Below are 27799 nucleotides of genomic sequence, written 5' to 3'. Positions count from 1 at the left end.
AATTAGTTAAAGTTAATGTTGATAAACTAACTCGGACCAGGAATTTCTTTTTAGCAATAATTAACAAACAGGTGGCTGATGAGTCACCAGACCAGAGATTTACATATTCAAATAAATACCAATAACAAATTTAATTCATCTTCCAGACGTCACCAAAGCAAATATGAAATACTGTTTGTTTGTTTTTTAGTGGTTTATTTACGAGACCTTGGCAGCGCAAAGGCTGACTTAAAACAAGAGATTCTCAATCATCCTCTCATTTAGTTTTACTGGTTCAGAACATTTGTCTTTTTTTCCCTCACCTATAAGGTAAATGGGTTTCGAGATAAAACCCTTTTAGCTCCTGAGCAGTACTCTAACGTGTGTCTGTGTCATTCATGCCAACACTTCTTTTCATTTTCTTGCCATTTCAGTGAATCACAGCATCCTCTTGGTCTCTGTCTTTTATTGAAAACTGTTAAGAGAGCGTCACACCGCTGCGTCACCTCACTGAAAAGCGAACCTTGGTGCAGCGTTTTTGTCTGAAGTGGAGGGAGGACGGCAGAGAGAAGGAGAGGGGAGGGGGAGAGAGTGATGACGCTTATGGCTTACCAGCACTGATGTCAAAAGGTAAAAGTCGTGCAGGAAGAAAATCCTTCACCAGTTTGAATTTCTATTTTAAAAGTAAGTACAGTGATGATGTATAATACGCTAACTATTGTATCTCTTCTCCAGTGATGAAGCACTCTACTATCATGGTGTATATCCCACATGTGTTTGGATAATGCTCTGCAGTATTGCAGCTTATAGGCACAAACATGCTTCAAGACCATTTTATATACTAGTGTGATTCCCTCCAACAGAGGTGCTAATAGAAATGTAATTACTACTGCACTGCACATGTGCAACCATCTGCTTTTATTCTCACACCCTGCAGTTCAAACCAGAGCAACAAATAGTCCGGCAGTTTTGCTGAACCTGCATCTGTCAGTGTGCGCACCGCATGAATACCTCTGCTGTACTTGCCGACCTTTGCTACAGGTAGTACCTGCACGGATTATGCAGTAGCTGACAGAGCTGACGTGAATAGCAAACCGATTACTCCTCAGTGCTCCTTTGGCACAGTATTCCAAAACAGTACAGACTGTTGTTGCCTGGATTGTGTACTTTCAATGCACAAAAAAACAAACCCCTTTATACTCATGCCATCTGTGCCTCTAAACTAACAAGACCAGACTCCAAGGGGCTGAAATCAAAAACAAAATGTACCTTGTGAGAAGTGGAAGGTACAATATGTTCCCTCAGGGGCATGGACCCAGCCAACGAGCACCCAAAGGATCGGGCACCTTTGAGGCGACATATATCGCACAATAACTACCTTTTTGTAAATAAATTGACCGTAACTGTTTACCTGTGTCTGACCACTACGTTTGACATTTGTGTTCTGTTAGAATCACATAACAATGAACATTTGTCTTTCAACCTCTGCGACACCCTCGAGTGGCCGCTAGGGCGCACTAAACACCAACAATGGGCGGATCAGGGAGGTTGTCATTGAAAGCACCTTCTAAAAACATATGACATCATTTGAGTTTTCATTAACACGTGGTAATTCAACTTTTGTAGTCGTTACACCGTGACTGACAACATATTAAGCATCTGTTTCTGTGTGAGTGTCTGTAAAGAGCGTCTTGAGGTAAATCGAGCTTCATCGTCGTGACTGAGAGGCCTCGACTGGAAGCACCTTGAGTTGAATTAGCAGCCGCTATGCGCTAATTTCATTGAACGACATTTGACACGCAGTCAGGGGGCTCAGTTAGTTTGTGGCTTGAGCATCTTTGACACAATGACTAGTGAAAGTAAAAGCGCAGTAGTTTACAAAGAAGTCACGTCCACCCCTCCCTCTGTCCCTCAGTCCTCTCTCTCTCTCGCTCTCTCTCTCTCTTCTTCTCCTTATTCTCTCCATCTCCCCTCTACCTCTGATTGGTTTTCTCCAAAGATAATTGGAGGCAAAATGTGATATGCTCAATGTCATGGACAGGAATGCGGTTTCGCCGGCGTCTGCTGCCACCATGAACAAGAAGGCGGTGGGCGGCAGTGGACACAGCCACATCAGCGCACCAAAGGCTGCCGCGTCCAAATGCACGAGAAGCAATAGCAGCCAGAACTGTCTGGACGCCGGTTCTCCCGGAGCACCGAGTGGTAAGCAGCCCGGTGCGGCCAGCGACGTCGTGATGGACGAGACGGAGGACGGAGAAGAGGAGTCGAGGTTCCAGCATCCGCGGTTGCGCCGAGCTGGGGGGAGCGGCAGCGGCGGAGGAGGAGGAGGAGGAGGCGGCGGCAGTATCAGGATGAAGAACTTTACGCCAGGAGGGGGAGCCGCGTCCTCAGGTTCCAGGAGAAACTCAAACAAGGAGCCCTGCCATACGCACCCAGAGGACGCTGCTGCCGCTCCACGGCCCACTGCTGCCTCCAGAGCTACCGAGACCCAGACACCCTTTCCGGGCGATGCTGCCCAGCGCGGCGAGACCAGCAGAGCATCTGGGGCGGAGGCGTCGGGATCAGCGGTCGCGTTAGAGGTTTTAAATGCGACAGTGGGTGATGGTTGCAAAGGCGTCGCTCCAATTTCCAGTATGAAATGCAACAAAAACGGAGAATGCAGGAGGGACTCGGGTACCGGGAGCCTGCGCTCAATCATCTCCAAGCAGGAGAAGCAGACAGGGGGGTCAGGGAGGGCCGAGGACGGAGGGAGCGCCAAGCGAGGAGCCTGTAACTCGACCACCGCCAGCATGGACGGCTCGATCACGCCAGGCGGGTCCCTGACCGGGGGGCACGGAGGAGAGAGCGCAAACCCCGGCAATACCCCCGTGTCCAGCGGTGCCCCCGATAAAAGGGACTCCAAGGTGTCCTTCTCTAACGCACCGAGCCGGAAAGCGTCGTCCTCGCTGCACGGCCCGACTCAGACCCAAACCCAGCAGCCTCGGAACTCTGTCACTTTCCTGAAGCCGGAGGATGGACCGCCAATTGTGCCCGCCGAGGACGCGGATCTTCAGGACAGCCAATTCAGCTTCATGCAGCGGCAGTTTAGTAGTATGCTGCAGCCTGGAGTTAACAAATTCTCCTTGCGCATGTATGGTAGTCAAAAAGCAGTGGAGAGAGAGCAAGAGAGGGTGAAATCTGCTGGAAATTGGATTATCCACCCTTACAGCGATTTCAGGTAAGAGCTGGGGCTGCCATTGGCCGCGCGTTGAAAGTCATGAGGGGCCCGTGCGGCTCCTCATTGTCATCTTCAACTAACTTCATAGTGAGTAACCGCTGTGACTCCATGGGAACACACACATGGTTATTGTTCAAGGCTATACAGGCTGCTGAATTTTCACTTCACCCCTTACGATTGAATCTGTAGCCCAGAGATTTGAATCGATGCAATGCAACTTGCTGCCATTTACCCCCCCCCCCCCCCCCCCCCCCCCAAACAACCTGTTGTCAGGCAAATTGAGCAAAGAGTGTCCTCTCAAGGTTGTAAAGAAATCCCATTCCAGTCTACAGATACAGTAGCATGTCTGGGATGCTCAACAAGCCCGGCCTGCTAACACTTTTCCTTGCAGCACGCTCACATTCAACAAATAGGACGTCGCTGATTCGGGCTAATTTACAACGCCATTATTTTTGTTCTTCACAGAACTGGTTAATATTCGTTGTAGTATAAGGTATGCTCTGTGACGTGAGCCGTGCGGACAGGATGTAGGCTATGCGCGCGTATAGGCGATGCACTCAGAAATGGAATGTCACCTTGAGCCAAGTGTGCGAAAAAACCTCAAGCATGCTCACTGGAGACATATCCGCCTGTACGGCTCCCCGGATCCTTCATTTAAATGACGGACGCTCTCTGTTTAACACCGATAACCCAACTGGATCATTCAGCATCTAATTTGTCATCCAAATATTTAGAGAAATTAGCATCTCATTCTTTCGACATGTATCAGTCGCTGAATTGCGTTGAAACCAGTGGGTTCTAATTTGTATCACATAACGCCGAGTCAGAAGACCAACAGAGCCTATAAACTTGAGACATGTCTTCCTCCAGCAGGGATGCATTTGTACGAGTTTTGGGCACCTTTCTCTGCAATGCAAGCTCATACACGATGTGAATCTTTATAGCTGCCCTCTCCGTGATTCTTATGCTAATCGATGCATAGTTAAAGTAGCAAAGTTCCTTCAAACATTGTCATCGGGGCGGTTATACCGTGAGTCGGAGTCGGAGCTTGTTGCATAAGTCGCAGTGTAATGACTCAGCGCTGCACCTGTCCTGCAGAGCTTCCTCTGACGGGCTCAAACCTCACTACTTTTACTCTCTCCGTTCCATTCACCGAGCTGCCACATCAGTGTTAGTAACAATTAGCAAGACAGACGCTCCCTTGGTATCCGTGTGCATGGCAAGGTCGATACATTTAACCTAATGTGCTGTCTGAGGTGCTGGAGACCCTCGGCCCTGTTTAACAGCTCAAGAAACATACTTAACATATTTTCTTATCAGCTTGAGAAAATTGTCTGTGTTTGGGGTCTCAGTTAACCCCCCTGACTGGAAAACACGGTTAAACACAATGGATATGCTCAATATTTATGATTTGTGTTGATAATACTTCTACAATAGTTTGTTCATAAGAGGTCGAATTTGCCCCAAACACGTGAAGGTTATGTACTATAAGAAACATATGCCAGTACATCATAGATAACATGAAATAGTCCCGTTTTTTTGTAAGGAAATAATTATCACTTCAAAACCTTAAGCTGGGAAACATTAAGCAATTATAGTTCCTTGCAGTTATTGTTACACACACTACTGGGTGTAAGTCAAGCCAATGTCAATAAAACAGAAGGGTTAAGAAAGGAGGTTGAAAGTTGCTTTCATGATTTAAAACTCTGAAAATGAAACCTGAAGTGCACATTCACTTCAGCCACAGACTAGAAAACCATGAGCAAAGACAATCACAAGATTATTTATTTTGCATTTTAAGAATATTGTATGCATAGAGAAATTTGTTATGACGGATGTTAATCATCAAAGTAAGTTTAGCATGTCATTACATTCATGTTCAGACACAGTGTAGCTCCTGCTTTACACTTTCCCGTCTTGAGTTAGGAAATCTCTTTATCGGCTTTCCACAGCAACTCCCTTTTTCTTGTCTGACTCTATTTTTGTCTTTTTTCCCTTCCCCCCCATTTTCCCCTCCTGTATTCTACACACACACACACACACACACACACACACACACACACACACACACACACACACACACACGCACACACACTGTCATGTACACAACACAACTACACACATGCCTGTTAGGTTCTACTGGGATTTCACAATGCTGCTGTTTATGGTGGGCAACCTGATCATCATCCCTGTGGGCATCACCTTCTTCAAGGAGGAGACCACTACGCCCTGGATCATCTTCAACGTGGTCTCTGACACCTTCTTCCTCATGGACCTGGTGCTCAACTTTCGCACTGGAATCATCATTGAGGACAACTCGGACATCATTTTGGACCCTGAAACCATTAAGAGGAAGTACTTAAAAACTTGGTTCATTGTGGACTTTGTCTCCTCCATCCCAGTGGATTACATATTCCTCATAGTGGAGAAAGGGATTGACTCGGAGGTGTACAAGACTGCTCGGGCCCTGAGGATCGTCCGCTTTACCAAGATTCTAAGTCTTCTGAGGCTGTTGAGGCTCTCCAGGTTAATACGCTACATTCACCAATGGGAAGAGGTAAGAGTAGCATATGTTTCATGACGGTTCCTCCGTAAATATTATATTAACTCTGATCACACAACAGCCACCGAGGAAGAAACACCCAATCTAGTCTGTGATAAAAGGTCACTAATTTGCCTCCAATATGCAGATTGTTGGCTTGTGACCAAACCAACAGTCTGCCTCTCTGTCTGCTCCGATCAGCCTGCTCTCCTCCGCCTGGAGGCTTTATATTCATGTTCTCACCTGCCACCTGGTGAGAAATGTATAATGTCAGCAGGATGTTGGAGCTTTAACAAACTTTGCATTCTAATGACTGTTATTTTCACACAAGCCCCCCTACCCCTCTGTCTCCCTGTCTGACCTGATAGTCCCACAGGCAGCACCAGGCGGTCTACTAAGCAGCCTATTACCAGGGCAAACACAGATAATCAATTACAGTGCCAGAGGAAGAGCAGGTGGGGTAGAGGGTGATGATAATATCCAGCCCTAGGGGGCTGTTGACTATGATTATATATGTCACTAATTGTTAATTTAAAGGGATCGGAGAGGTTAGGTACGCTGGCATTTCCTCAGAGGCCTGACTGATAGACTTTGGATATGAAAATGGGTGCTGTTGCTAGGTAGTCCACTGAAGACTGAACTCAACGACCCAGTCCTGCCCTTCCTGGCCACTCAGCTTTCATTTACCCTGTGAGGCATGCATTTTTGCCGTGGCCCTGCTTCAGCTTCTCCATCGGACTCCTTCCTCAAAAGAAGGAGGTTCAGCCTGGGAGACAGGAGGTCCAACAATGTCACAAGATCTCTGGACTTTTCGTTCATGCCAGTATTGGCAACCCGGTGTTGGCGTTTTGCAGTAGTGAGCAGCGCAGAGGGGCTCGGCTGCTAACTTGACCTTTGGATAATTGGATTTCTGAAGATATGATGTGATGCGTGCACACACACACACACACAGTGGTGCATGATGGGAAGTGATACTTGGCATGCATGGAGAATGAGAATAGAAATGTGGCAGAGAGTGAGAGGCTGACACAGGAAATGCTCAGTTTCAAAAGCCCAGTCTGTTTGTCATTATCTGTCACATAGTTTATTTTGAAAATCCAAGAATCTCGACTCTAAACTAGTTTAAAGTTCCTGTAACACTCTTGGAGCTGTCCATGGTGCTGAACGTTTCCATCAGCCAGTGCAACACGACTGTGGACAGTACAGTTTCTCTCATGACAACGATATGACAAATTAGTGCATTTTGTCAGTTGCTGATTGATAAAAACTGACAATGAAAACTCCATAAAGGTTGAAGCTGCATTTAGAAAGATCAGCACATGTGGTTCATGTCCAGTCTCATTCCTCTTCACTCCCGTCACAGAGTATCTCTTCTACCTAAGAGAGATGACCCATTTACTGTATCAGACCTTTGTACACGTTTTACTGTGAAACGTTTTGTACTTTCTACAGATTTAGACCTCATAAAGAGTGTTGTGGTATTAAATGCAGCCATTGAGCATCAACAAAGGGTGGTTTCTCGAAGTCAGCCAGGTCATAGATGATTGGCCTAAGTGACTGTCCAGTGACTCAGAATGATTGATGTGTGAGACGACATAGACTATCAGTTGTTAAGGATCATGATGGCCCCTGTCCATCACTCTGTGTGTTTGAATTTGTGTAGGTGTTGGCACGTCTGTCTGCATGTGTTGTTGGCATATCAGTGTGCCTGCAGGCTTGCGTGAGTGTTTTGTGTGTGACTGGACTTTGCGTGCATGTTTGAGCCTCTGATTGATGTCATGTGTCTCTTGGTAACAAATGTCTTGCTGTGTTTGATGTGGAACTGATGAGAACCTGTCTCCCCTACTCATTAATCAAACTTGATATAATCCAAAGGAGACTGTGGAGCCGAGTAGTAAGCCAGTCCAGGCTGTCACTGAGATATGAAGTCAATGTCTAAAGTGACAAATATAGAAAAGCCATATTCACAGAGTTTATATTGCTATTCTCTATCTCTATATGTCCCAGCCTAGTTTGAACTCCCCTCCCTGTCTTATTGTCTCCCTCCAGATCTTCCATATGACCTATGACCTGGCCAGTGCGGTGATGCGGATATTTAACTTGATTGGTATGATGCTGCTGCTGTGTCACTGGGATGGCTGCCTACAGTTCCTGGTTCCCATGCTGCAGGACTTCCCCTCAGACTGCTGGGTGTCCCTCAACAAGATGGAGGTATGAGACAGGGATTCATGTCTGCGCATAACAAGTTGCTCATATCACCCCGGAACTGGATTTGCGTCTTTGATTCTGTGTTAATTGGGAAAGAACTAACGGTGGTCACAGAATATTGATTCTTTCTGGCCGCCATCAGAAAATATTGGCTGAATGTCAATCAGTGTTTTATGGCCATGATCAACTCTTTCTTGTCTTAACTAAAACAGGAACCCTCATGCTCTAGTAAGGATAGTGGAAAGACCAGAACTATTAGCGACACTAATGAAATTGTGACCTGATAATGGCGCCACATGAAAAGTCAGGGGAACATAAATGTCAGTTGGCTTCATCCTCTCAGGACCACGAATGTCAGTGCAACATTTCACCGAAATCCATGCAGCAGTTGTTAAGATATGTATTCATTTTTATTCAGTCTGAACCAAAGTGACCTGCCAATGCATTTCCACCCCCAGAGCCATGCTACTAGTGGGGCTAAAGCGGAGGGATCGTCTAGGTTAGCTGCGATCGTTATATATATACTGTAATTTCGATCAATATGGTCCACTTTGCACTCCACCATTCAGGGAACCATTATTATCCTAAGGGATGATTGTTGCAATTATGCTATTACTGAATCAGGAGGAAAGGTCAGTATTTCTTTCCAGCAAATCAAGAAAATGAGTCAAATCACTGGCTTCTGCAAAAGCATTCAGCCGGTAGGCCAGACAACACAACCGTGGGATACCGAAGAAGAAGCTGTGAAAACGAAACCGGAGAGATTTGAAGCACACCTCTAGATCCCTCCGTGCCTCCTCTTCAGCATGGTGGGCTGATGACAGGAAAGATAAAAAGGGAAAACAGAGGGATGGGGAGGTGGTATAACCTGGCAGCTGGGCTCTTTGTTGCCGTGTCTATCTCACAGAGATAAAAGCTGGTTGTTTATACGTCCTGTCTGTGAGCCTTTTACTGGGTGAGGGGAGAGCACACTAACCCAGACATGAGGCACAGGTCCAAATGAGGTTTTAAACAGATTGGGTAAAGTCTGAGATAATATAAAAGACAACATTTAAGCTACGTGTATACCTAAATGTTACAAAAACCAGAATGCAGACATTGAGAGACTTTAGCCAGAGCAGGTGTGTCCACTATCCCTGAGGCAGACTCTCGACCATATCCAAGACAAGTCTTTGATGTTACAGACGATCAAAAACGTCATCACACATTGCCGTTAACTGCATCCTGTTTGCCCTGCACTGAAATACATTCACACAAACATGTACGTATGTAGGAAATATTTGACCAATCCTTGTTGTTTGACCCCCCATGTTAAACAACTCTCCAGATCTTGTTTTTTCCTTTAAGAAATATTAGTAAACTGAGATTTGTAGTATCAACAGCTGAACTAGAGTTGATCATACATGCCTTTATCTCTTTTCGCATTGATCATTGTAACGCACTTTTTTCCTCACTCAGTATGTCTGCTATTAACCGTTCGCAGGTAATCCAGAATGCTGCCGCCAGATTACTCACTTGGACAAATAGACAGTCTCACATCTCCCCTATACTCAGATCTGGCTCCCTGCAGCATATAGGATCCACTTTAGAATTCTCACTCTCACTTACAGAGCACTACACGGTCAGACTCCTGCATGTGTGGCTGAACTACTTTGCCATTATTTACCAGCCTGCGCTCTCAGGTGAAACGTGTTCAAATTGCTTTCCGTCTCACACACTCGCCTTAAGACCCGTGATGAGCGAGCTTTTGAGGCAGTAGCACCAACGTTGTGGAAGGCTCTGCCTGCACCCCTACAGTTTGCTGAGTCGGTGACTTTGTTTAAAAATCAGCTCAAGACATACCTGTTTAAACTGGCATTTGGGTAAAATTCATGCTCTAGGTCTGCTTTTAATCAATGTTTTTATTGCATATTTTACTGTTTATTGTGCCTTCTTAAATACGTTTTAAAAACTGTTCTTGTAAAGTATTGGCCCTTGTATGGTCATATTGTGTTATTTATGTTTTCTTCTTTGCAATACCGCTCCTGTTAAGCACTTTGTGACTTTTGTCTGTGAAAAGCGCTATATATACATTTTACTTACTTACTTTACTGAACAAAGCAAAGCCAATATTGAATCATTGTATACATGTATTTTCTTAAAAAACAAACATGAAAGTAATACAATAGAAAAAAAAAATAGAAACCAAATATTAAGGCTGATTGATATGTTGAGGTAGTTGGAGCTGAAACGGTTAGTCGATTAATCAATACGTTGATCAACAGAAAGGTAATGAGCAACTATTTTGATAGTTGATACATCTTTCAGTTATTTTCCTAATATTTCTGCTTTTATAAACTTACATGACTCACAAGAGGACAACCTTGTGCTGCGTGCTGCGTTTGAAGTCCAGGATGATGAAGTTTGGAGGTGACAGGCCACTGATTCCTCCAGTGCTCTCTCTATCTGTATAATCAAAGACAGCCCGTCTCCAGAGAGCCGTCACTCTCAAACCAAAGGGCCGCTCTGGCATGGTACAGGCTGCCTACAGCCACCTGAGACCGCTCCCCTGTTGAGTGGCTGACAACTTGTAACATTAGCCATTGTGTTGCAGCCAGGCCATCTATCATGCCTCACACCCTGCAGTGGCACTGGTGGTGAGGGGCCCAAAGGCAGGACCCATGGAGGGCGTTGACAACACTGTAACTTTGGATGACATCCACCAACCAGTAATTGGATTCAGTCAAACTTTCAATACCTCAGGGAACATAGGTCGTCTTTTTCAGTGCACCCCAATTCCGTCAATGCATTTCATTTGGTTTATATTTAGCATTAGCTTCATGCAGCTTTGTCAGCCACATAGTTAATCTCCATGGTGGAGTGCGGTTTGGTGGCAGAGCACTCGCTGCATCCGTGGAGGCGACAAGGTAATGATAGCGACAGCAGCGCTAACTGACAGACACAGGGTGTATGGTTTCAACTCTGTAATTACAACTGTGTGTGTGTACCCATTCCTTACTGTATCCACATCACAGAGACGTCTCTTTCTGATTATCCCCCCGCTGACATCAGCAGGAGGGGGCTTTGCAGTGCACTGGTTTGCTCCCTCGGAGAAGATAAGCCGTCAATTACTTCGTATGGTGTTAAACCACTTTATTTACTCACCGCACCTAGTTTGACCAAACGGTATTACAGGTCTACCGCTGGACGTTGCAAATTGGATGTAAACGCATAAGGCCTGTAAAAGGATATACTGTCAACACGAAAAGCGAAAGCTGCTGTCTAACCTCTGTAAATGGACTAGTAATGATGTGGTGTTTGTTTCCTGAGCGAGGAGGAGAGAAAAGATGAGATTATCTCAGTCCCAGAGGAACTCAGATTGTGTTGAGGGCATGTAGTGCTACAGTATCCTGCTCAAGCAAGAAGTGCAGTTACTGTACTTAACCATTACTTCAGAAGCAGTGAGCTTATTGTGTTGAAGTGCAAATGTTGCTGTTTTTGGAGACAGTAATTTGCCTCAGAGGGCTTTACAATATGTACACATAAAGGTTAGTTTAATAATAATTATTCCCACTCAGCTTGTGATAACAATCGTATAGTTTTTCTGTCACTCTGGAGTGACTACATATTAAACTCTAAGCTTGATAGACGCAGGCATTTACCAAGCAACTAAGCTATTAAGTTGCATTGTGGGAAATGTGGGATCCTACATTTTTGGAGCTTGATCCTAGAGGCCAAAAGTCATCTTCTGATTCAATTGATATTCAGAAATAGAAACCTCAATTCCGATTTCTTATCATAGTGTGAAGAGTTTATTAGACTGAACTTAGAGATGCTGAATACTTGTGTTATCTGCACATGCACGTGTACAACAGCTTTTAAAGGAATAGTTTGACACCTGCGAAACATGCTTATTTATTTTCTTGCCAATAGTTAGATGGGAAGAACAATACCACTCTCATATCTGTGTGTGAGATACTGAGCCCCATCTGGAGTATGGTTAGCTTAGCTTAAACACTTAAAGCAGGGGGAAACTGCCAGCCTGGCTCTGTCCAAAGTGGGAAGAAAAATACCACCCACCCCCTCTAAAGCTCACCGATTAACAAGTTGTTTGTTTAATCAGCACACAATGTAAAAACAACAAGTTGTGTTTCCCTCTGCTTTCAGTCTTGCTAAGCTAAGCAAGCTGGCCATCTTTAGTTTCATACCTATCGCACAAACATATTATATCAATCCTCTCATGTCGTGTACTTCCTTAACATTTTTAACCATAAACATAAATTTGGGTTCAAATTGATCAACTGAAACCATGTACTCTAGGAAGCGATCACGCAGTGTTCATGTTGAAGGATAGAATACGTTGAGATGCTTTTCTTTTGGCCTTTGAATGAACTGTCGAGGGATGAGGATGCCCTGCCTTCCTCATTCCCAAGCAACACAGCCCAGCCCAGCCCACACACACTCACTGAGGCAGACCAGAAGAAAGGAAGACAGAGACACAAAGAGAGGAAGCAGAGCTGACAGAGGCTTTCTTACATGTGTGTCCATTATCTTTTGATATTTGTCCAGCTTATCAGCCGTTGGACACGCGCATAGTGGTCGATCATTCAGTCTGATACAACGCTATTTTCCATTATCTGCATCTCCCTGTCGCTGTCATTTCTTCCATCCCTGCACCGATCAGTCCCTCAGCCAGGGAAGTGTGAAGCGATGAGACTGGTAATAGGGCAAACGTTCATCTTCTTCTGTGTCGGTCCCTGGGTGCACTTTTTGTCATTTGTAGCTCTAGGGATGGCCGTGTCGGTGTGTCGGTCCACCACTTTGATCCAGACTGAAATATAACAACTGTCAGAAGGATTGCTATAGAAATTTGTACAGACATTTATTGTTCCTCAGAGGCTAAATCCTTGTGATTTTGGTGATCCCCAGACTTTTCCTCTACAGCCACCATGAGATTGACATTTGTGTTTCATAGTGAAGTGTCTTGACAACCATTGGATGGATTACTATACAATTTGGACCAGATGTTCCCTCCTAATACTCTCATCAGACTCAGCCGTACGTATGTATGCTAACACTCTAAACTGGTGCTAACAGTGGAACAAAATGATGAAAACACTGATGCTTTATACATACTTTATGCTTCACCAGAAACAAATAAGGACTATTTTCATACATCTCTTTACCTCACCCAGCACTAGCTTTCTCACCTTTTTGCTTACACCACCCTCACACCAGTGAACTTTGTAATTCTGCCACGCACATATCTTAACACTTTAGTTCTCATGACAAACCGCTGATGAACCTTTCTGATATATGTTACCAAAGACCTTTATTCTGACATCACCCTCTGTCTAATTGTTACATTTATGTCACTGCGAAACTGTTTTTTTTTTCTATCTAGAATTTTGGTTTTCTTTCCAATGAGCATTACAGCCTCACAATATCACCTCACTTGAATTATCACACACTCCGAGCTCAGTGCTGGTACAGTTAGTGACTTCTGTAAGGCGCACGCCTAACCTCTGGTCATTCTGTTTGGCAGGGGAAATTTACATGTGAGTACATATGTGAGATATATGAGGCCTGCTGCACAGCGAGGCCGCAGCAGCATATAAACAAAGAGGCATTTTAAGACAGTGGAAGATAAATTTAAAGCCCTTTGCGTTATCAGCCAACTTCAAACAGACTTTCTGCAGCTAATGGAGTCGCTGATTACCAACAAAGGAACGGATAGTTCCCAAACTGAGATCTCTGGGGAGGGCTGGTGAGACTTAGGAGTCTCTTTCTCCCTCTGTCTTGCCTGTGCTATTTCAGAATCAAAGTGCTCATCGTTCATCTATTATTCAATCTGTTTCACTGCACTGTTTCTCTTTCTGTTTTCACAGACATCATTTAGCCTTAGCCCACTTGGTGGAGCTGTGTTTATTTTTGGAGTCTTCATTTTTTCTCTGCTCGTGACGGAGAAGACCTCGTATCCCCGTGTGGCCCTTTAATGTCGTGCCTCTTAGATCAGAAGAGACACACACGACACATGCTGCTGTATTGTTGACGTATTTTGTACATTTGCTCGATAGTTCACTTCTCAAGCGTTGCAAATAGTGATTTATTTAATTATTGACCAATTTGTTGTTACTGATTTAGTCATCATTTAATCAATAAAACAGTGCCTGTTGCAATTTCAAATAACACATTTTACATGATACAGCAACTTTCTTAACTCGTGAAATGTTGACATTTCATTTTGGAGCTGGCTTTAACAGTGATGGGGCTAATTTAGTTATTTTAAATAAAAAAGAGGTTTTATAATGTGATGGCACATCCACTAATAGACTGCTGATGCTCCTCTATAAGTTATGAGAGAGGATATAGTTAATTGCCTTTGCTGAATGCAGACTGTAACCTCTGTGTATAGCCTGCTACAAATTTAGAGATTATGAGTGTGTGTGTGTGTGTGTGTGGGTGGGTGTGTCAGGAGCCAAGATAGAAGATGTTGTGTTTTGTGCCCTTGAAGCCAGGCTCTAAGAGGTTTTCGGGAGGCTGGAGATTGAAGTTCCCCTGGTAGAAAGATTTAAATTAAACCCAAAAACCTGGACTTCAACCCTGGCTTTTGACTTTACCTTTATATTAATTGGCATCAGCAGTGTGTTCAGGTCGAGGTCACCACAGTTGGAGCTAATGAAAGCAAAAAGGGAAACAAAGGGAGCTGGTGGACAAAAGTATCAGATCAATGGAGCTTGTTCGGATTTATCATTCACCCGTCTCTTTTGTGACGAAGGGAGTTTTGGCTTAAAGCTGCAGTGGAACGACACAGAGCCACTATTTACATGTAGGACAGATGTTATCAAAGGGATCGAACAGCATGAGAAATGCCCCTTGATGTTTTTGTATAGCTTTCGACCATAAGTGTGCCCCTTTAGTGAGTCTCAAAACAAGCAGCCTGGTGGCTGCTGCCTGGCTGTCCCCGCCTGTTGTAGATTCCTATTCACACAGCTCTGAAAGGGCATATTTAATGACCTCTCATTATCATTCCTCTCTGAGGAAATAATTTCCAAACCGTCTCTACTTTACTGATTAGGCCTCGAAGGATTCCCCTGATGTCGTCTGCTCTTCCTCCCTCTCTCCTTCTAATGCAACTGCGTCCCTGGAGTTCTCATTTGTTTAAGTGCTGTTCCACGACCCCGCTGTCCCCAAAGCTTTTCTTCTGACTCTCTGCCACCACTCTCCCTCAAAACATGCCTTTTTATGTAACATTGATGTCTTTAACTATTTGCTTATTCTCCTTTTTCTCTCTCTCCACAGAATGATACCTGGTCAGAGCTGTACTCCTTTGCCGTGTTCAAGGCAATGAGCCACATGCTGTGCATCGGTTATGGCCGGCAGGCCCCGGAGAGTCTTTCAGACATCTGGCTCACCATGCTGAGTATGATTGTAGGAGCGACTTGCTATGCTGTTTTCATCGGCCATGCAACAGCTCTGATCCAGTCCCTGGACTCCTCCAGACGGCAGTATCAGGAAAAGGTGAGGAGCTTCATTAAATCACCTCCGTCCCATGTTCTCCAACCTCTTCTTGTTTCCTGTTAACCTCTTAATATCCAGTTTTCCTGAGCTCCTTCAGTGGTCAATATAAAAAATGATCTTAGTTGATCAAAACAATGGTAGAGCTTGTTATTTCTCTTTCTTCTCCAGTGTCGTTGTTAGTGATTGGCTGCAGCTGATGTCACGTTAAATGTCACTGATTAAATGTAAATTTAACATATTGTAGGCTCATCCATTATTTATTTCAAACGCAGGATTTGATAGCCATAGACATGAGTGGACATTTTTTTTTCTGTGTGTGTAATTTTCTAACAGCCCGGTGTAGCATCAGGTCACACCACTTTGCTTTGGGTTTTGACCTTAATCGCACAATACCAGACACTGTTTAACCACTCTTATATGGTCATTAGGTAGTATTTTTCTTCGCCTATCAGAAACAAGGTTGGGGATCAGAGCAGTGCTGAGCAGTGCTGCAGCAGTGGCCTGTAGTGGTAACAGCACAGCCTCTCTGTTTCCAAGCAGAGTCTCGCTGGCTGGGGACCAGGGGGTGTGTTGTTGGCTCTCAGCAGCCAATCAGAGGCTGCGGGTGTGTTCGGCCAGGTAGAGCCACGTCGCCAGGGGCTGGGCCTATGTGTGCGTGGGGGCTGATGTGTGAGAGAGAGAGAGAGAGAGAGAGAGAGAGAGAGAGTGTGTATGTGAGATATAATGTCCCCTTGGGCAGCAGTAGAATTGATGAGGCAGCAGACCTGTGTGTCCTGCCAATGTCATCCTGAAGGTGACGTGAGCAACCATGGCGGCCTCTCTTTCTCTCTTCCTGATCACTCATTCCCTGGCTCTCCCTCTACCTGCACTCTGTATCATCTGTTTGCATCTTTCACCACCCCTCTTTCACCACCCACCTTTAAAATATTTCCACCTGATTTTCAGCTCCCCATCTTTCTCTTATCTTTCTCCCACTCCTCCTCCCTCTCTATCCTCTCTGTTGGTGGTGTCCTTGAGAGGTGCAGTGCTACTGCTAACTGTCTGCTACAGGGAGCAAAGCAAGGGGGGGAGGGGAAACCTGTGGGAGACGGTAGGGCTCAGGGCTAAGTCCTGGTGCACTATGAGATATTTCAACACTGTCTGTTTCACATCGTTTAGGGTGTTTTTGTCAGCGTTTTATTTAGCTGGCATTGTTTGGAGCTCCCCTTAGGTTTTTTTCCTGCAGCCATGTGGCTGGACGCTTGGGTATAAATCATTCTGCCCCCTTTCCTGTTGCTGATGGTTGAACGTTTTCACCTCAGCTTTAAGTATCCAGTTAAATTAGCACCACGAGCTGTAGTGTCTTATGTATTTAGGTGCAGTGATGATTGTATAAGTTTAAACAGCCTGTCTTTTTATTCAGTTTAAGGAGAAATTGAGAAGTAAGAAACAAACATGCTTTCACGTCAGAAATGTGTTCATAATGCTGTGTGCTTTTTTGAGTATTCGCTCGTATTTAGATATTTGCTAATGCATCGTCACCCCATCCCAGAATATATATTTATGCCGCTGAGTGCAGGAAAGTGCATTTACCCAAAAGCCTTTTTCTGACCAGTTGTCTGATTTTCCTTTTTCCTAGTGCAAAGTGTTTTTCTGCTGCTCTGTGAGGAATAGTATTTGAGCTGAAGACGTGGTTATTAAAACTTTTCACTTCAGCCTCACTGGCATGGCTGGCAGAAAAGTGCCAGCCATGCCAGTGAGGCTGATGCCGATGCTGCTGGGTGAATTCGCCACTCCTCCAGATCGGACTGTGAGTGACATTTTTATCATTTGGAGAGTGTTAGCAAAACAAGTCTGCTGGCAGTCTGTTACAGCCCCAGTGAGGCTCGTGCTAGCATTGTGTGGAGGTTTCCATTTCAGCCCGGCAGTAATGTCAGACTCACAATGCATGCTGGTTGAATTTAGGGAGAATCTGGCTTGGTGGCTTTGGTGCAGAGACCTATGAGTTATTTATACAGAGCACACATAACAGGAGGGCGAATAGACCTAAAATAGAAAGAAATAGTCTCACTTGTGCCTTTAATGCACCTTTGGAAACAATGCAAATTATCTGTTGAAAGTTACACGTCAGAATTCATGTTTGTTGATATCTGACCTTCAAACTTGCATGTTTGGCCAGTAGAAACACCTTCTTTTGGTGCATTATATTCTGTGATTTTGACTTTGTGATTCTGACATTACCCTGTTTTATGTAATCCGTTGTAAGGTCACTAGAAAATGCAGCATTAAAGGCCCCTCACACTCCAGGGTGCACAAACAGACACAGAGGTGTTTTCACTTATTTTGCCTGTTTAAACTGTCTCATGCTTGATTCATGCACTGTCGGCATAATAAGAAGAGCATGAAAACCAACCTGAGAGTTCACACAGTATTCTTTTCTGGTGTTATGTATTTAATAAGTGAAACCAGATACAGATAAACTATTTTAAACCAGCTGAATCCATTATAGTGACGTTAGTATTGGATTATATTTAGATGCAACACCCAGGGATGGGGGTTTTGCAGTCAGCTATTTTGCTTGCAGTCTGTTGACAATTCTGTAGTTCTTTTCACCAAGTGGGACAAATCGTCACTGTCAGAAATTCAGGAAATATCTTTAACTGGGAGGCTGACGATTTTCAGACGTGGCTACTTATAATTAGGGTGTAACAATATGACGTGACTGTGTGGGCATCTAACGCTGTGCTTTACTGACATTTGTCCGACCCTTGTATTCATTTGGATGGAATAAGCCTTTGGGTGCACTCCGTGATTAAATTTCGTCGGGCAGATTTCGGTCTCAAGGTATGGATAGCTGATCATTGCATTACATCAGTTGACAGATATATTATTGTTTAATTAACATGATAACTACGTTTAGTCACCCAGCATCTACTTTAGAAAATGTGACGCCACTTTCGTTTTGATGACGTGTAAATAAAATTCATTCGGAAGATTTAACATATGAGAGACATTTTTAAGAGAAGATATTTTTACCTCAAAGCAGGAAAAGCACAGGTGTTACTAATAACACAAACGAGCCAGCATGCACAACCAGGACCATGAAACTGGAGCAGCTATAGATCAAGTTCAGCCATAATTAAATATATTATTTACACCTGTGCTATTCATACATACATTCATACATTTAATTTAAATAATAAACATTTGAGATAACCCATCCTTGTAACATGCAGCAGACAATAGACTAGTTCATGTAACTTTACACCTTTTTGCATCAATTATCCTCACTTAATGTGCCGTGGGGTTTTACCATGAATCAGCGCTCCTGAGAAACAGCAAGACAGAGAGCAGACATCAGTTTGAGCTCTCTGCCAGTATGTGGCACAAGACGGGATACAAGATTGTTTCATACCCCCCCCCCACACTCCTCCTCTGCTCCCTCTATCATCAACAACAGTGATCTGTCTTCTATTAGCCAGACGGTTTATCACTGATCGCACCAATTATCCAGAGCCAGGCTGACTGTGCAAAGATAGGGGCCATAGAAATTCCTACGCCATCGTCTACAACAAAAACAGCATCCCTTTAGCCATGAATGATATTCACTGCTGTAGTAGAAAGTGTGTCTGATGAACAAACCCTTATCTGCCAGTCTCCTTTGGTCGTCACTCCCTTTGACTGAATTGTAGGAATATCAGTGTTTCCTAAGAAGTCTCATTTCATTTAACGAGACTTTGTACTGTGTGAGACCCCACAGTGTGTTGTTCCTCCATGTGTACACATCCCTGAATTGAAGAAAGGCGAGACATGCTCCGACTTACGCTATCTGATTTTCTTCTCTTTGGTAAATGTGCTGCATAATATCATCAGGCGATTTAGCAGGGAATTAAGTGAATGAATTATACATCCACATGGCCGTTTGGGATGAACTCGAATTAGCATTTCCAATGGAGAGAGGTTGTGGGATGAATGAGCAGGAGGAGGGAAGAGGAGAAGAGAAGAGAGGAGAGGAAACAGGAGGAAAGGAAAGAAAGAAGGAGTGGAAATGATACAAAGCCGAGAGCTATATTGGGTCAGTAGTTAATGGATTTAAAAGTTCAAAAATATAATCAAAGTCAAAGACAAAACTCCCCATAAATTTTCGTCTGAATAATAATCGCTAAATGCAACGAGTTCCCAAAAGCAGAAGTTTAGATGACAAAATGTTAGTGGAGCACTTTGCTGCCGCATGCAGTGTCATCAAAGTGACACTTTTTGAAATTGATGTAATTTTCACTCTCATTTGGGGATTTGTCAGTCCCCCGTGGGTGCTGTGACGCACCGGCCAAATGCTCGCTCCCTCTCCTCTGTGACACTTGGGAGATTTCAGGTTGGCCTGGTGACGATCGATACGCCGCAATGTGACATGGCTCTCAAAGTCAAGTCATTAAATGCCACCATCTAAGTTCAATCAGATAGGCTTTGTGCTGCCTCATTCATTTAGAGTCACAGTCTAACCACGGCTGCTTGGCCGCCCCTCACCTACACTTTGTTCACAATCAGCATTTCTATTCTATGAGAGGCTCACCAGCTGCAGCGTTAGCTCTGACACGTCAGGTAAAGAGTTGTGACACGGGGTCACTTCTTCAGGCCACTCTCCATCTGCAAATGTCAGGAAGCAGAGTCACTCATGCAGGTGAGAAATTGTGTTGTGTAACTCCGGAAGATCAGAGGAGCTGTGCAGCTGCCCTCCGTCCAGGAGATTTAAATTTACGTAGATGCTAAATAATTCAAACGTTGCATGTTTGGTTTATTTATGTTTATTTTTATATGGCAGAAGGAAGCATTGTGAGTGACGGTATCAGTCAGAAACACACATTGCTATTTATTCTGGGCAGACAGAGAAGACTTTTCTTGTCTAGCAATGTGGGGTCATTGTAGCCTATAGCAACATCCTCTCTGCAAAAGCAGTATTTGGTCGCATTAATCCTACATACAGGTCAGAAAGTATTTGTTTTCACTGTTTTGACTCTGTAATCTAGTACATCGGATTTGAAATTGAATAGAAACGCTGAGGCTTTAAGATCAGACTGCCTGTATTATGGACATTTTTTTCTGGATTAGACATTTGGCTTTTCAGCGGAGGTGGTAAAACACTTACAGCTATGCTGGCAGCTCTGAGGCTATACTTAGGCATGTTAACCTGCTAACATTTTGTAATTAGAGGAGAAAGTACAGCTGAGGCTGATGGGAATGTCATTAGTTTGGCAGGTATTTGGTCACAGACCAAAGTATTGGCAATGTGAAAAGTCAGGAGGGGAGTCAGGAGATCTGCAAAGTTATCACAAAGTTATTACAAATACTCCTGAGGGGGACAGTCATGGTTAATCTCTAAAAACCTTTAAAACCCTTAAAAATAAGCTGTCTCCTAATTTACAAGCACAAAATCATTTCCCACTCAACGACAAATCACAAATTGGCAGTTAAACAGAAAAAAACAAATCCATGAAAATGTTAGTCCAAATTAATCGCAAGGGTCTAATGAAATAGTAATAGTTTAAAAAATTGTCCATGTTTTAATTTAGGCAGACAATCCCAAAAGAGGGGAAGTGTTTGGTAAAGCATGAAAAGCACCAGGATAATATTTACCATAATATTCCCAAAGAAACAGTATGTGTTTCTGTTACTGAAGACCAGACTGAACTTTGAAAGGGCCTTAAATAAGCAAGAAGTGAAGAGTACCAGCCTGGCAGAGCATCACAGAGGAGGATGCCAAGTGTCTGCTGATGTCTTCGGGTCATAGAGTTCAGCCAGCTATTGAAAAATGTGCACACAAATATGAAATATGGAGACTTTATTCAAGATTATGTTAACTTACTTTCTTCCTCCTACAATGGAATGACTGTACATAAACAAACCCACTACATTTCCTACACAGTTCATCTGATGTGGATGTGTACACACTGAGTAAAGCTGAGAGTCAGCACTTTAACTCCACAGGTTTAGTTTCATAGCAAATCAAACAATGAAACAAAATGTAATAACTTTCTGACAGCACTGTAAATACTCTGTCTCTGAGAACAAACAATTTCCAATTTAGACATGTACATATATGTTGCTTTTGAGGATCCAGAGCAGCGAGCGGGTGTACCTCATTGTTTAGCTCGCGGCCTCCGTCAGGATTCGTGGCTGCTGATGCAATAACACAGACAGTTGTGTCTTGCTGCTCTGACGCAAACCTGCTGAAAACGTTGTCAGGAGATATTACTTGATGCCAGCTGAAAGTTTTTCATGGTGTTCACTGTTCATCCACCGCACAGCGTTAGGACCGACGGGACAGAGACGGTTTGGACGATGACTTTCCTCAGTCCCTGAAAGTCGTGAATACACAGCTACAGGTGCTCGCCCGCTGAGCTGTCACTGCCTCTCAAAATTGTGTTTCGGACAGCTTTATAGGTGCAGGGTGGAGTTGTGCCTCTTATTAGGGTTTCCATTTGAGCTTGGTTGAAGTGCACACAGTCGGACAGCAAAGTACGAGGATAAATCTCTCTCTCTCTCAGTTTATCGTTCGCTCGATTCACCACCCGACCATCACTCCCCAGTCCGCAGGCCGGCCCCGTAGTTTTTTGGTTTCTCAGTGGGCTCTTTGGATGGATTGTGATGACCATATCTCAACAATAGGAGCTGATTGTTTGTGTTGTTGCCATGTTGGTCCTCTCACTTTCTATTGATCTGGCATCGATTAACTTCTAGGTAGCATAAGGGAGTGTGTTCATTTCAGCTGACAGCTGAAGGGCATGTGCTTGCACTGTTTTGTGCAGTTTGTAATGTGTTTGTTGAGTCATCCTTCAGAAACATGCCTTGTATATTTTTATTGATAAGCTGCATCCTATTTGGAGGCCGTAGCTTGTGGTGCTGTTGAATTGTAATGCGCTATAATGTAGTATTTTGTCCACCCGATGATGAAGTATTAGAAAATCATCTGAGGATAATGCAATGCAATATAATTCAACAGCACCATGAACTACAGCCTCGAAATTGCCGTACATTTCAATCAGGCACCTCTCTAAAACTGTTTTAATATAAACTGACATTATAACCTTTATAAGGGTAAGACGCATACTGCCAGTGTTGCATTAGACTGCCAACTGAATGTAGTAAAAATAAAAACACATGTAACTGCTTAGCAAAGGTTATATTTTGCTGTGCTTTGTACATACATCCAAAGATCTCTACATTCCTACTGCATATATTAACATTAGTGTGTAACGATATGGGTGCATAGCATAAATGATCAGATCCCTTGTGCTGTACAACATGTGGCTATTTTCAGCTGTGGAAAAATACACATTTAGTCCTGTAGTGAGTATTTAACAGCATGTTTGTGGGATTAACTTAAAATAAACTACAGTGCCCATTATCATCATAATGAAGGAACATGTCACCAAGTCAACAGTGTGGCTCATTGATGTGTTTTTGATATTTTTTGGACAACAATGGAGCTGTTTGGCACAGACGAGTCAGCTTTTTCAGGCTATGACTACAAAGACAGCACTTGTTGGTGGGATCAGAGCATTGTTGGTTTTGGATCCTCTTCATGGGATTTTTCTGCCAATGAAAAAAATACAGAATATCACCAGACTTAATACAACTAAACATTGTTACAGCGGGAAAACTGTTTTATTATGTAAACTGCATTAACAGAACATTACCTCTGTCCGTCTCGCTCCCTCTCAGTACAAACAAGTGGAGCAGTATATGTCCTTCCACAAGCTGCCTTCCGACTTCCGACAGAAAATCCATGACTACTATGAGCACAGATACCAGGGCAAGATGTTTGACGAGGAGAGCATTTTGGATGAACTCAGCGAGCCCCTCAGAGAGGTAAGAAATGAATCGACAATAAGACACGCAATCTCTACATGTGAAGTCCTGTACTGATGGATTATTTTTGTGTTTGAGGTACTTGTTTGATTTTGAAAATACAGATAAAGCAGTATTTGTTTTAAGCCTTGTAGTTAGTTGTCACATATACTTACAAGATTAACATTTATTACTTAAATCCCTGAACTCAGCCTTCATACTTGACTGCAGTGTAGTGCTGTAGTTGCACATTTGACAGATAGTACTCACCAAACCATATGATCTTTTCTTAGGAAATTGTGAACTTCAACTGTCGCAAGCTGGTGGCATCCATGCCGCTGTTTGCCAACGCAGAGCCGTACTTTGTGACGGCCATGTTGACCAAGCTGCGCTTTGAGGTATTCCAGCCGCATGATTACATTATAAGGGAAGGCACCATTGGGAAGAAAATGTACTTCATTCAGCACGGAGTCTGCAGCGTCATCACTAAGGGCACTCTGGCAATGAAACTGTCTGACGGCTCTTATTTTGGAGGTAGGACACAGCTTGTAGCTTGCTCTTTTTTTCTCTTTTCTCTCTTTGTTTCTCTGATGGTGACATTTTTTTCTTTTTAATGCTGATGCACTTTACCCTTCTTCGTTTCAGAGATCTGTTTATTGACGAGGGGTCGGCGAACAGCCAGCGTGCGAGCGGAGACTTACTGTCGACTCTACTCTCTGTCTGTTGACCACTTCAATGAGGTGCTGGAAGAATATCCCATGATGAGACGCGCCTTCGAGACTGTTGCCATTGACCGTCTAGACCGCATAGGTAAAAAGTTCCTCCAGTGAATGCTTGCATAAGATAAGAGGCTGACATATGGGTACAATTGATTTTATTTTTTATTAAACGCGATGGTGCAGGTTCTGGGGATGAAGTACATATCTTGTCCGAATGACCGAAGGTTGCAGCTACTGATGCAGTCAGACATATGACTAGCAGTACAAACACATGTAACATCTGTGTTGCACATTTGTAAGTCTGTTAATAAAGCTTTTTTTTTCAAATTAAAAAACTCTAAAATGAACCTCATGTACTCAGAACAGAATGGTATTGTGCTTTGAAAGTCTATCCAGAATATTAATGTTAAAATAGACAGTAAAATGAGCCGTGCTGTTCCCTCAGAATAACACAGGACACTGTAACAGAAGATGAGAGTACAGGGGACACATCCATTTTCCTCAGGGCTTGTTGTACTCGAGGATGTACCTGATTTGAAGGACATCCCATGCCATTTCTAACCCATATTGTTCTACCTTTCCAGATCCTTTTGTGTTCTGCTTTTTGTCCTCTTTGCCTCGTCCTTAATAATGAATCCATTTATTTTTTCTGTAGGTAAGAAGAATTCCACCCTGACGCACAAGGTTCAGCATGATCTCAACTCTGGTGTCTTCAACAACCAGGAGAACGAGCTGATCCAGGAGATTGTCAAGTACGACCGTGAGATGGTGAAGTTGGTGGACCTGCAGCGACCGCGGGCCATGTCTATGACCCCGTCCATCGGCGGTATCTTTGCTCCCCCTGGCCAGCAGCAGTCGGGTTCCGCTATCGCCACGCTTCAGCAGGCTGTGGCTATGAGCTTTTGTCCTCAAATGGCGAGTCCGCTGGTGGGTCCAGGGACTCTGCAGTCTCCTCGCATGGTGCGACGGTTCCATGTGATGCAGAATCTGGCCAGCCCAGTCGCCATGTCTCCTCTTCAGTCTCAGCCCCCTCAAACGTTGGGAGGGGCGTTTGGATCTGCCATCTCCAGCCCGCCTGTCCAAAGCCCGCTCGCAGCCCCAGGACGGACTTTCCAGTACATGGCAAGCGCAGGACCCTCTGGTTCCCAATTGTCCCTTGTACAGCACCATGCTCCCAGCCCACCACAGACCCAGCAGAGGGCTGCCTCACACAAGAGCACCCACTCCCTTCATGCAGGTAGCTTGAGCCAGGATTCGCGGGCCATATCTGCCTCCCAGCTCTCACTTCCCCAGGAGGGAACACAACAAGCTGCCTCTGCAGCCCCCAGCCCTCCACAATCCACCCGCACATCCAACAACTCCATCGGTCCCCCTCAGCCCACTCACCCTAGCCTGCCAGGGCCCTCGGGGGTGGTGAGATTGGCAGGAGCTCAACAAAGGGTTGCCTTTGCCTCCGTACCCCCTCCCGGTGGACCTGCTGCAATGGGGGCAGTAGCAGCAGCTGCTGGGTCAGGACCTCCAGACTCTGGAGTTCCCAAGAAAGATTCAATTGTCAGCCTTCCAGAGCTAGACTCTGCCAGATCCCGGCTGTCTTCCAACTTGTGACCCTGGTAGAGTTAAGGAAAGAGGCCTTTTTTGTAGGAGAATCTGTTTGTTTTCGGTCAATCCAGCTGATCTGTCAGCTTGCTAAATGACCAATCAGCTACCGCCAGCGGCACCAGTCAGTGGACCTGGATGCCCTGTGTGCTGGTGTCAGCAGAAGGAAAAGAGCAACTGAAAGTCTTTAGACACTTTGGCTAGGAGAAGTCTATACAATTAAACTAGTATAACTTAAGGTGGAACTGGTCTAGTCTACTGTGCCAGCAACTTTAGTCTTAGTATCACCCCTTACACTCTGCTTCCAAACACCTACTGTATATCGCTGTCTTTACTGTAAAGATATAAAGAAAAGTATGATTTATGTAACTATTGCATACTGTGTAGAATCCATGCAATGCAATCTAGCAGGAGCTGGACTTAAAAATGAAAATCAGGGACTTGAAGTCAAATGACAATGACATTTTAAGCGTTTAAAAAGTGTTTTAAGTGTACTTTTTCTGTATAAGCTGTCGTAGCAAAAGAACACATTGCTCTTCATATTGTTTAAATAGTAGTGAAAATAGTGTTTTAGACCGCTGGTCGATCTTACATCGATGTGTAAATAGTTGATGAAAAAAGTACGGAGGGATATTATATTCATTGTATCTACCCAAACCAAAGTTGAGCTTGAACACAAAGTCTGGTTGTGTCTGTATCAACTAAAAAAGAAACATAGAAGAAAATGCCATTTATTTAACTGCCTTGATTCAACGTTAGAAGCCATATATTTGGTTTGTGTGTTTGTATATATGTGGGTTTGATTTTGTGTGCATGAGTTTGTTGGTACGTTTTGGTTCAATTTTCAGAGAATGGACTCACACACACTTGCTTTGTTAAGCACGATTGGTTTCACATGCTGACGGCAGCACTGACCTGTTTTCATGAAACATCTGGGAGGCGGTCAGCTGTTTTGTCAGCGCACTGATTGTAACCCTGAAGGCAAAGGTGGTTAAATAATCTGAGCTTTATCGAAAGGAAACATTTGTGAACAACCCATACTGTATAATTGCTTGTTTTTGTCTCGGTTTATTGATTAACACATGCAATATAATTCTGCAATACTCTACCCCGCCTATATATATAAATATATATGAATATAAATATCTTTACATATGCTGTACAGGAAAGTTTTCCTTTTGTTTTCTTTTTAATGTGAAATCTTAAAGAATCCAGCAGCTATTGTGGCTTCACTTGAAGTATTGTAATCCAGTGACCATGTTGTTACCTTAACCAAAAATGTTGGGAGGGAATGAGAGGACATGCAGTGTCATTTTCGTTAAAACAGACGGGACAAACTGCTCAAAACTGGTTTAGAGTCAAGGGAGGAATCCACACTTTGAGTTCAACAAGTAAGATCCTCAAAAACGTCACTTTAAAACCCATATGAAGACATTAAATTGTAAGATGAATGGGGGTGGGCAATATGGGGCACAAATGCCTCAGTTGTAAAAACTCTCTGCTAGTCTCCATATGCCCCATATCACACAAGACTCCCATGAATGTCTCAACATTTTGATCCCCAACAAACCCATCGTTCAAATTTCGGGATTGGGTTCAGGCTTCGGTTATATTTGTTCTAAATATTCTGATCCTGAACCTAAAAGCCTTCTCTTGCTGAATGTATGCCATATGAGAAGGAAGACAGCTAATCAGATATAAACTGCCATGTAAATAAAGGGACAGAGATGTAAAGAAGCTTTTATGATGCAAGGGGGTTGCTGTATGTGTTGCTGAGTGTCTGTGTGATCGTTTTAGGTTTCATGAAGCTTCTCTGGGTAGAACGTTGCTGTATTTAACCTGTATGTCCCCCCCCCCCCCCCCACACACACACACATCCTATCCCCAGATCTATAACGAGAGGATCCCTTTTTTTTTTAGTTCATTCATTGTGGTGGGCGCGAGTCGTAACGATTTTGAACTCCTCGGTCGAAAGCAAGCATTGAGGACATTCAGTGTGTTGCACTTCGACCTTGTAATCAAACTGAAATTCGATGCTCTATTCTCTTAAAACGGGTGCAGAACTTCTTCTGGACCCGTTATCTGGTTAAACTGTAAAGGACGAAAAATGAATCCAATTGGGAAAGAAAGCAGGCAGCTGATTCAATGCGTTAAACAAACACCCCGTCCAACTTTTCAGCTCTGACCATCGATCCAGAGCCAAACTGTAAAATC

The 27799-nt window shown here is 43.9% G+C and overlaps 1 protein-coding gene across 1 annotated transcript; it reads left to right on the top strand.

Annotated features, from left to right (window-relative positions):
• The first annotated feature begins 2000 nt into the window (after positions 1-2000).
• LOC142956809 (potassium/sodium hyperpolarization-activated cyclic nucleotide-gated channel 2) lies at positions 2001-27520 on the top strand. Its single transcript, XM_076098554.1, has 8 exons — positions 2001-3196; positions 5330-5753; positions 7788-7949; positions 15228-15446; positions 23145-23291; positions 23564-23804; positions 23916-24080; positions 24645-27520. The coding sequence occupies exons 1-8, from the start codon at positions 2001-2003 to the stop codon at positions 25592-25594; spliced, it is 3504 nt and encodes a 1167-aa protein (XP_075954669.1). The 3' UTR covers positions 25595-27520.
• Positions 27521-27799: the final 279 nt, after the last annotated feature.

Source organism: Anarhichas minor, unplaced genomic scaffold (assembly GCF_050575085.1).
Source record: "Anarhichas minor isolate MPS153535 unplaced genomic scaffold, ASM5057508v1 ptg000024l, whole genome shotgun sequence".
NCBI classification, from domain to species: Eukaryota; Metazoa; Chordata; class Actinopteri; order Perciformes; family Anarhichadidae; genus Anarhichas; species Anarhichas minor.
The sequence above is the reverse complement of the archived record's forward strand: the minus strand, read 5'-3'. Positions and strand labels throughout refer to the sequence as shown.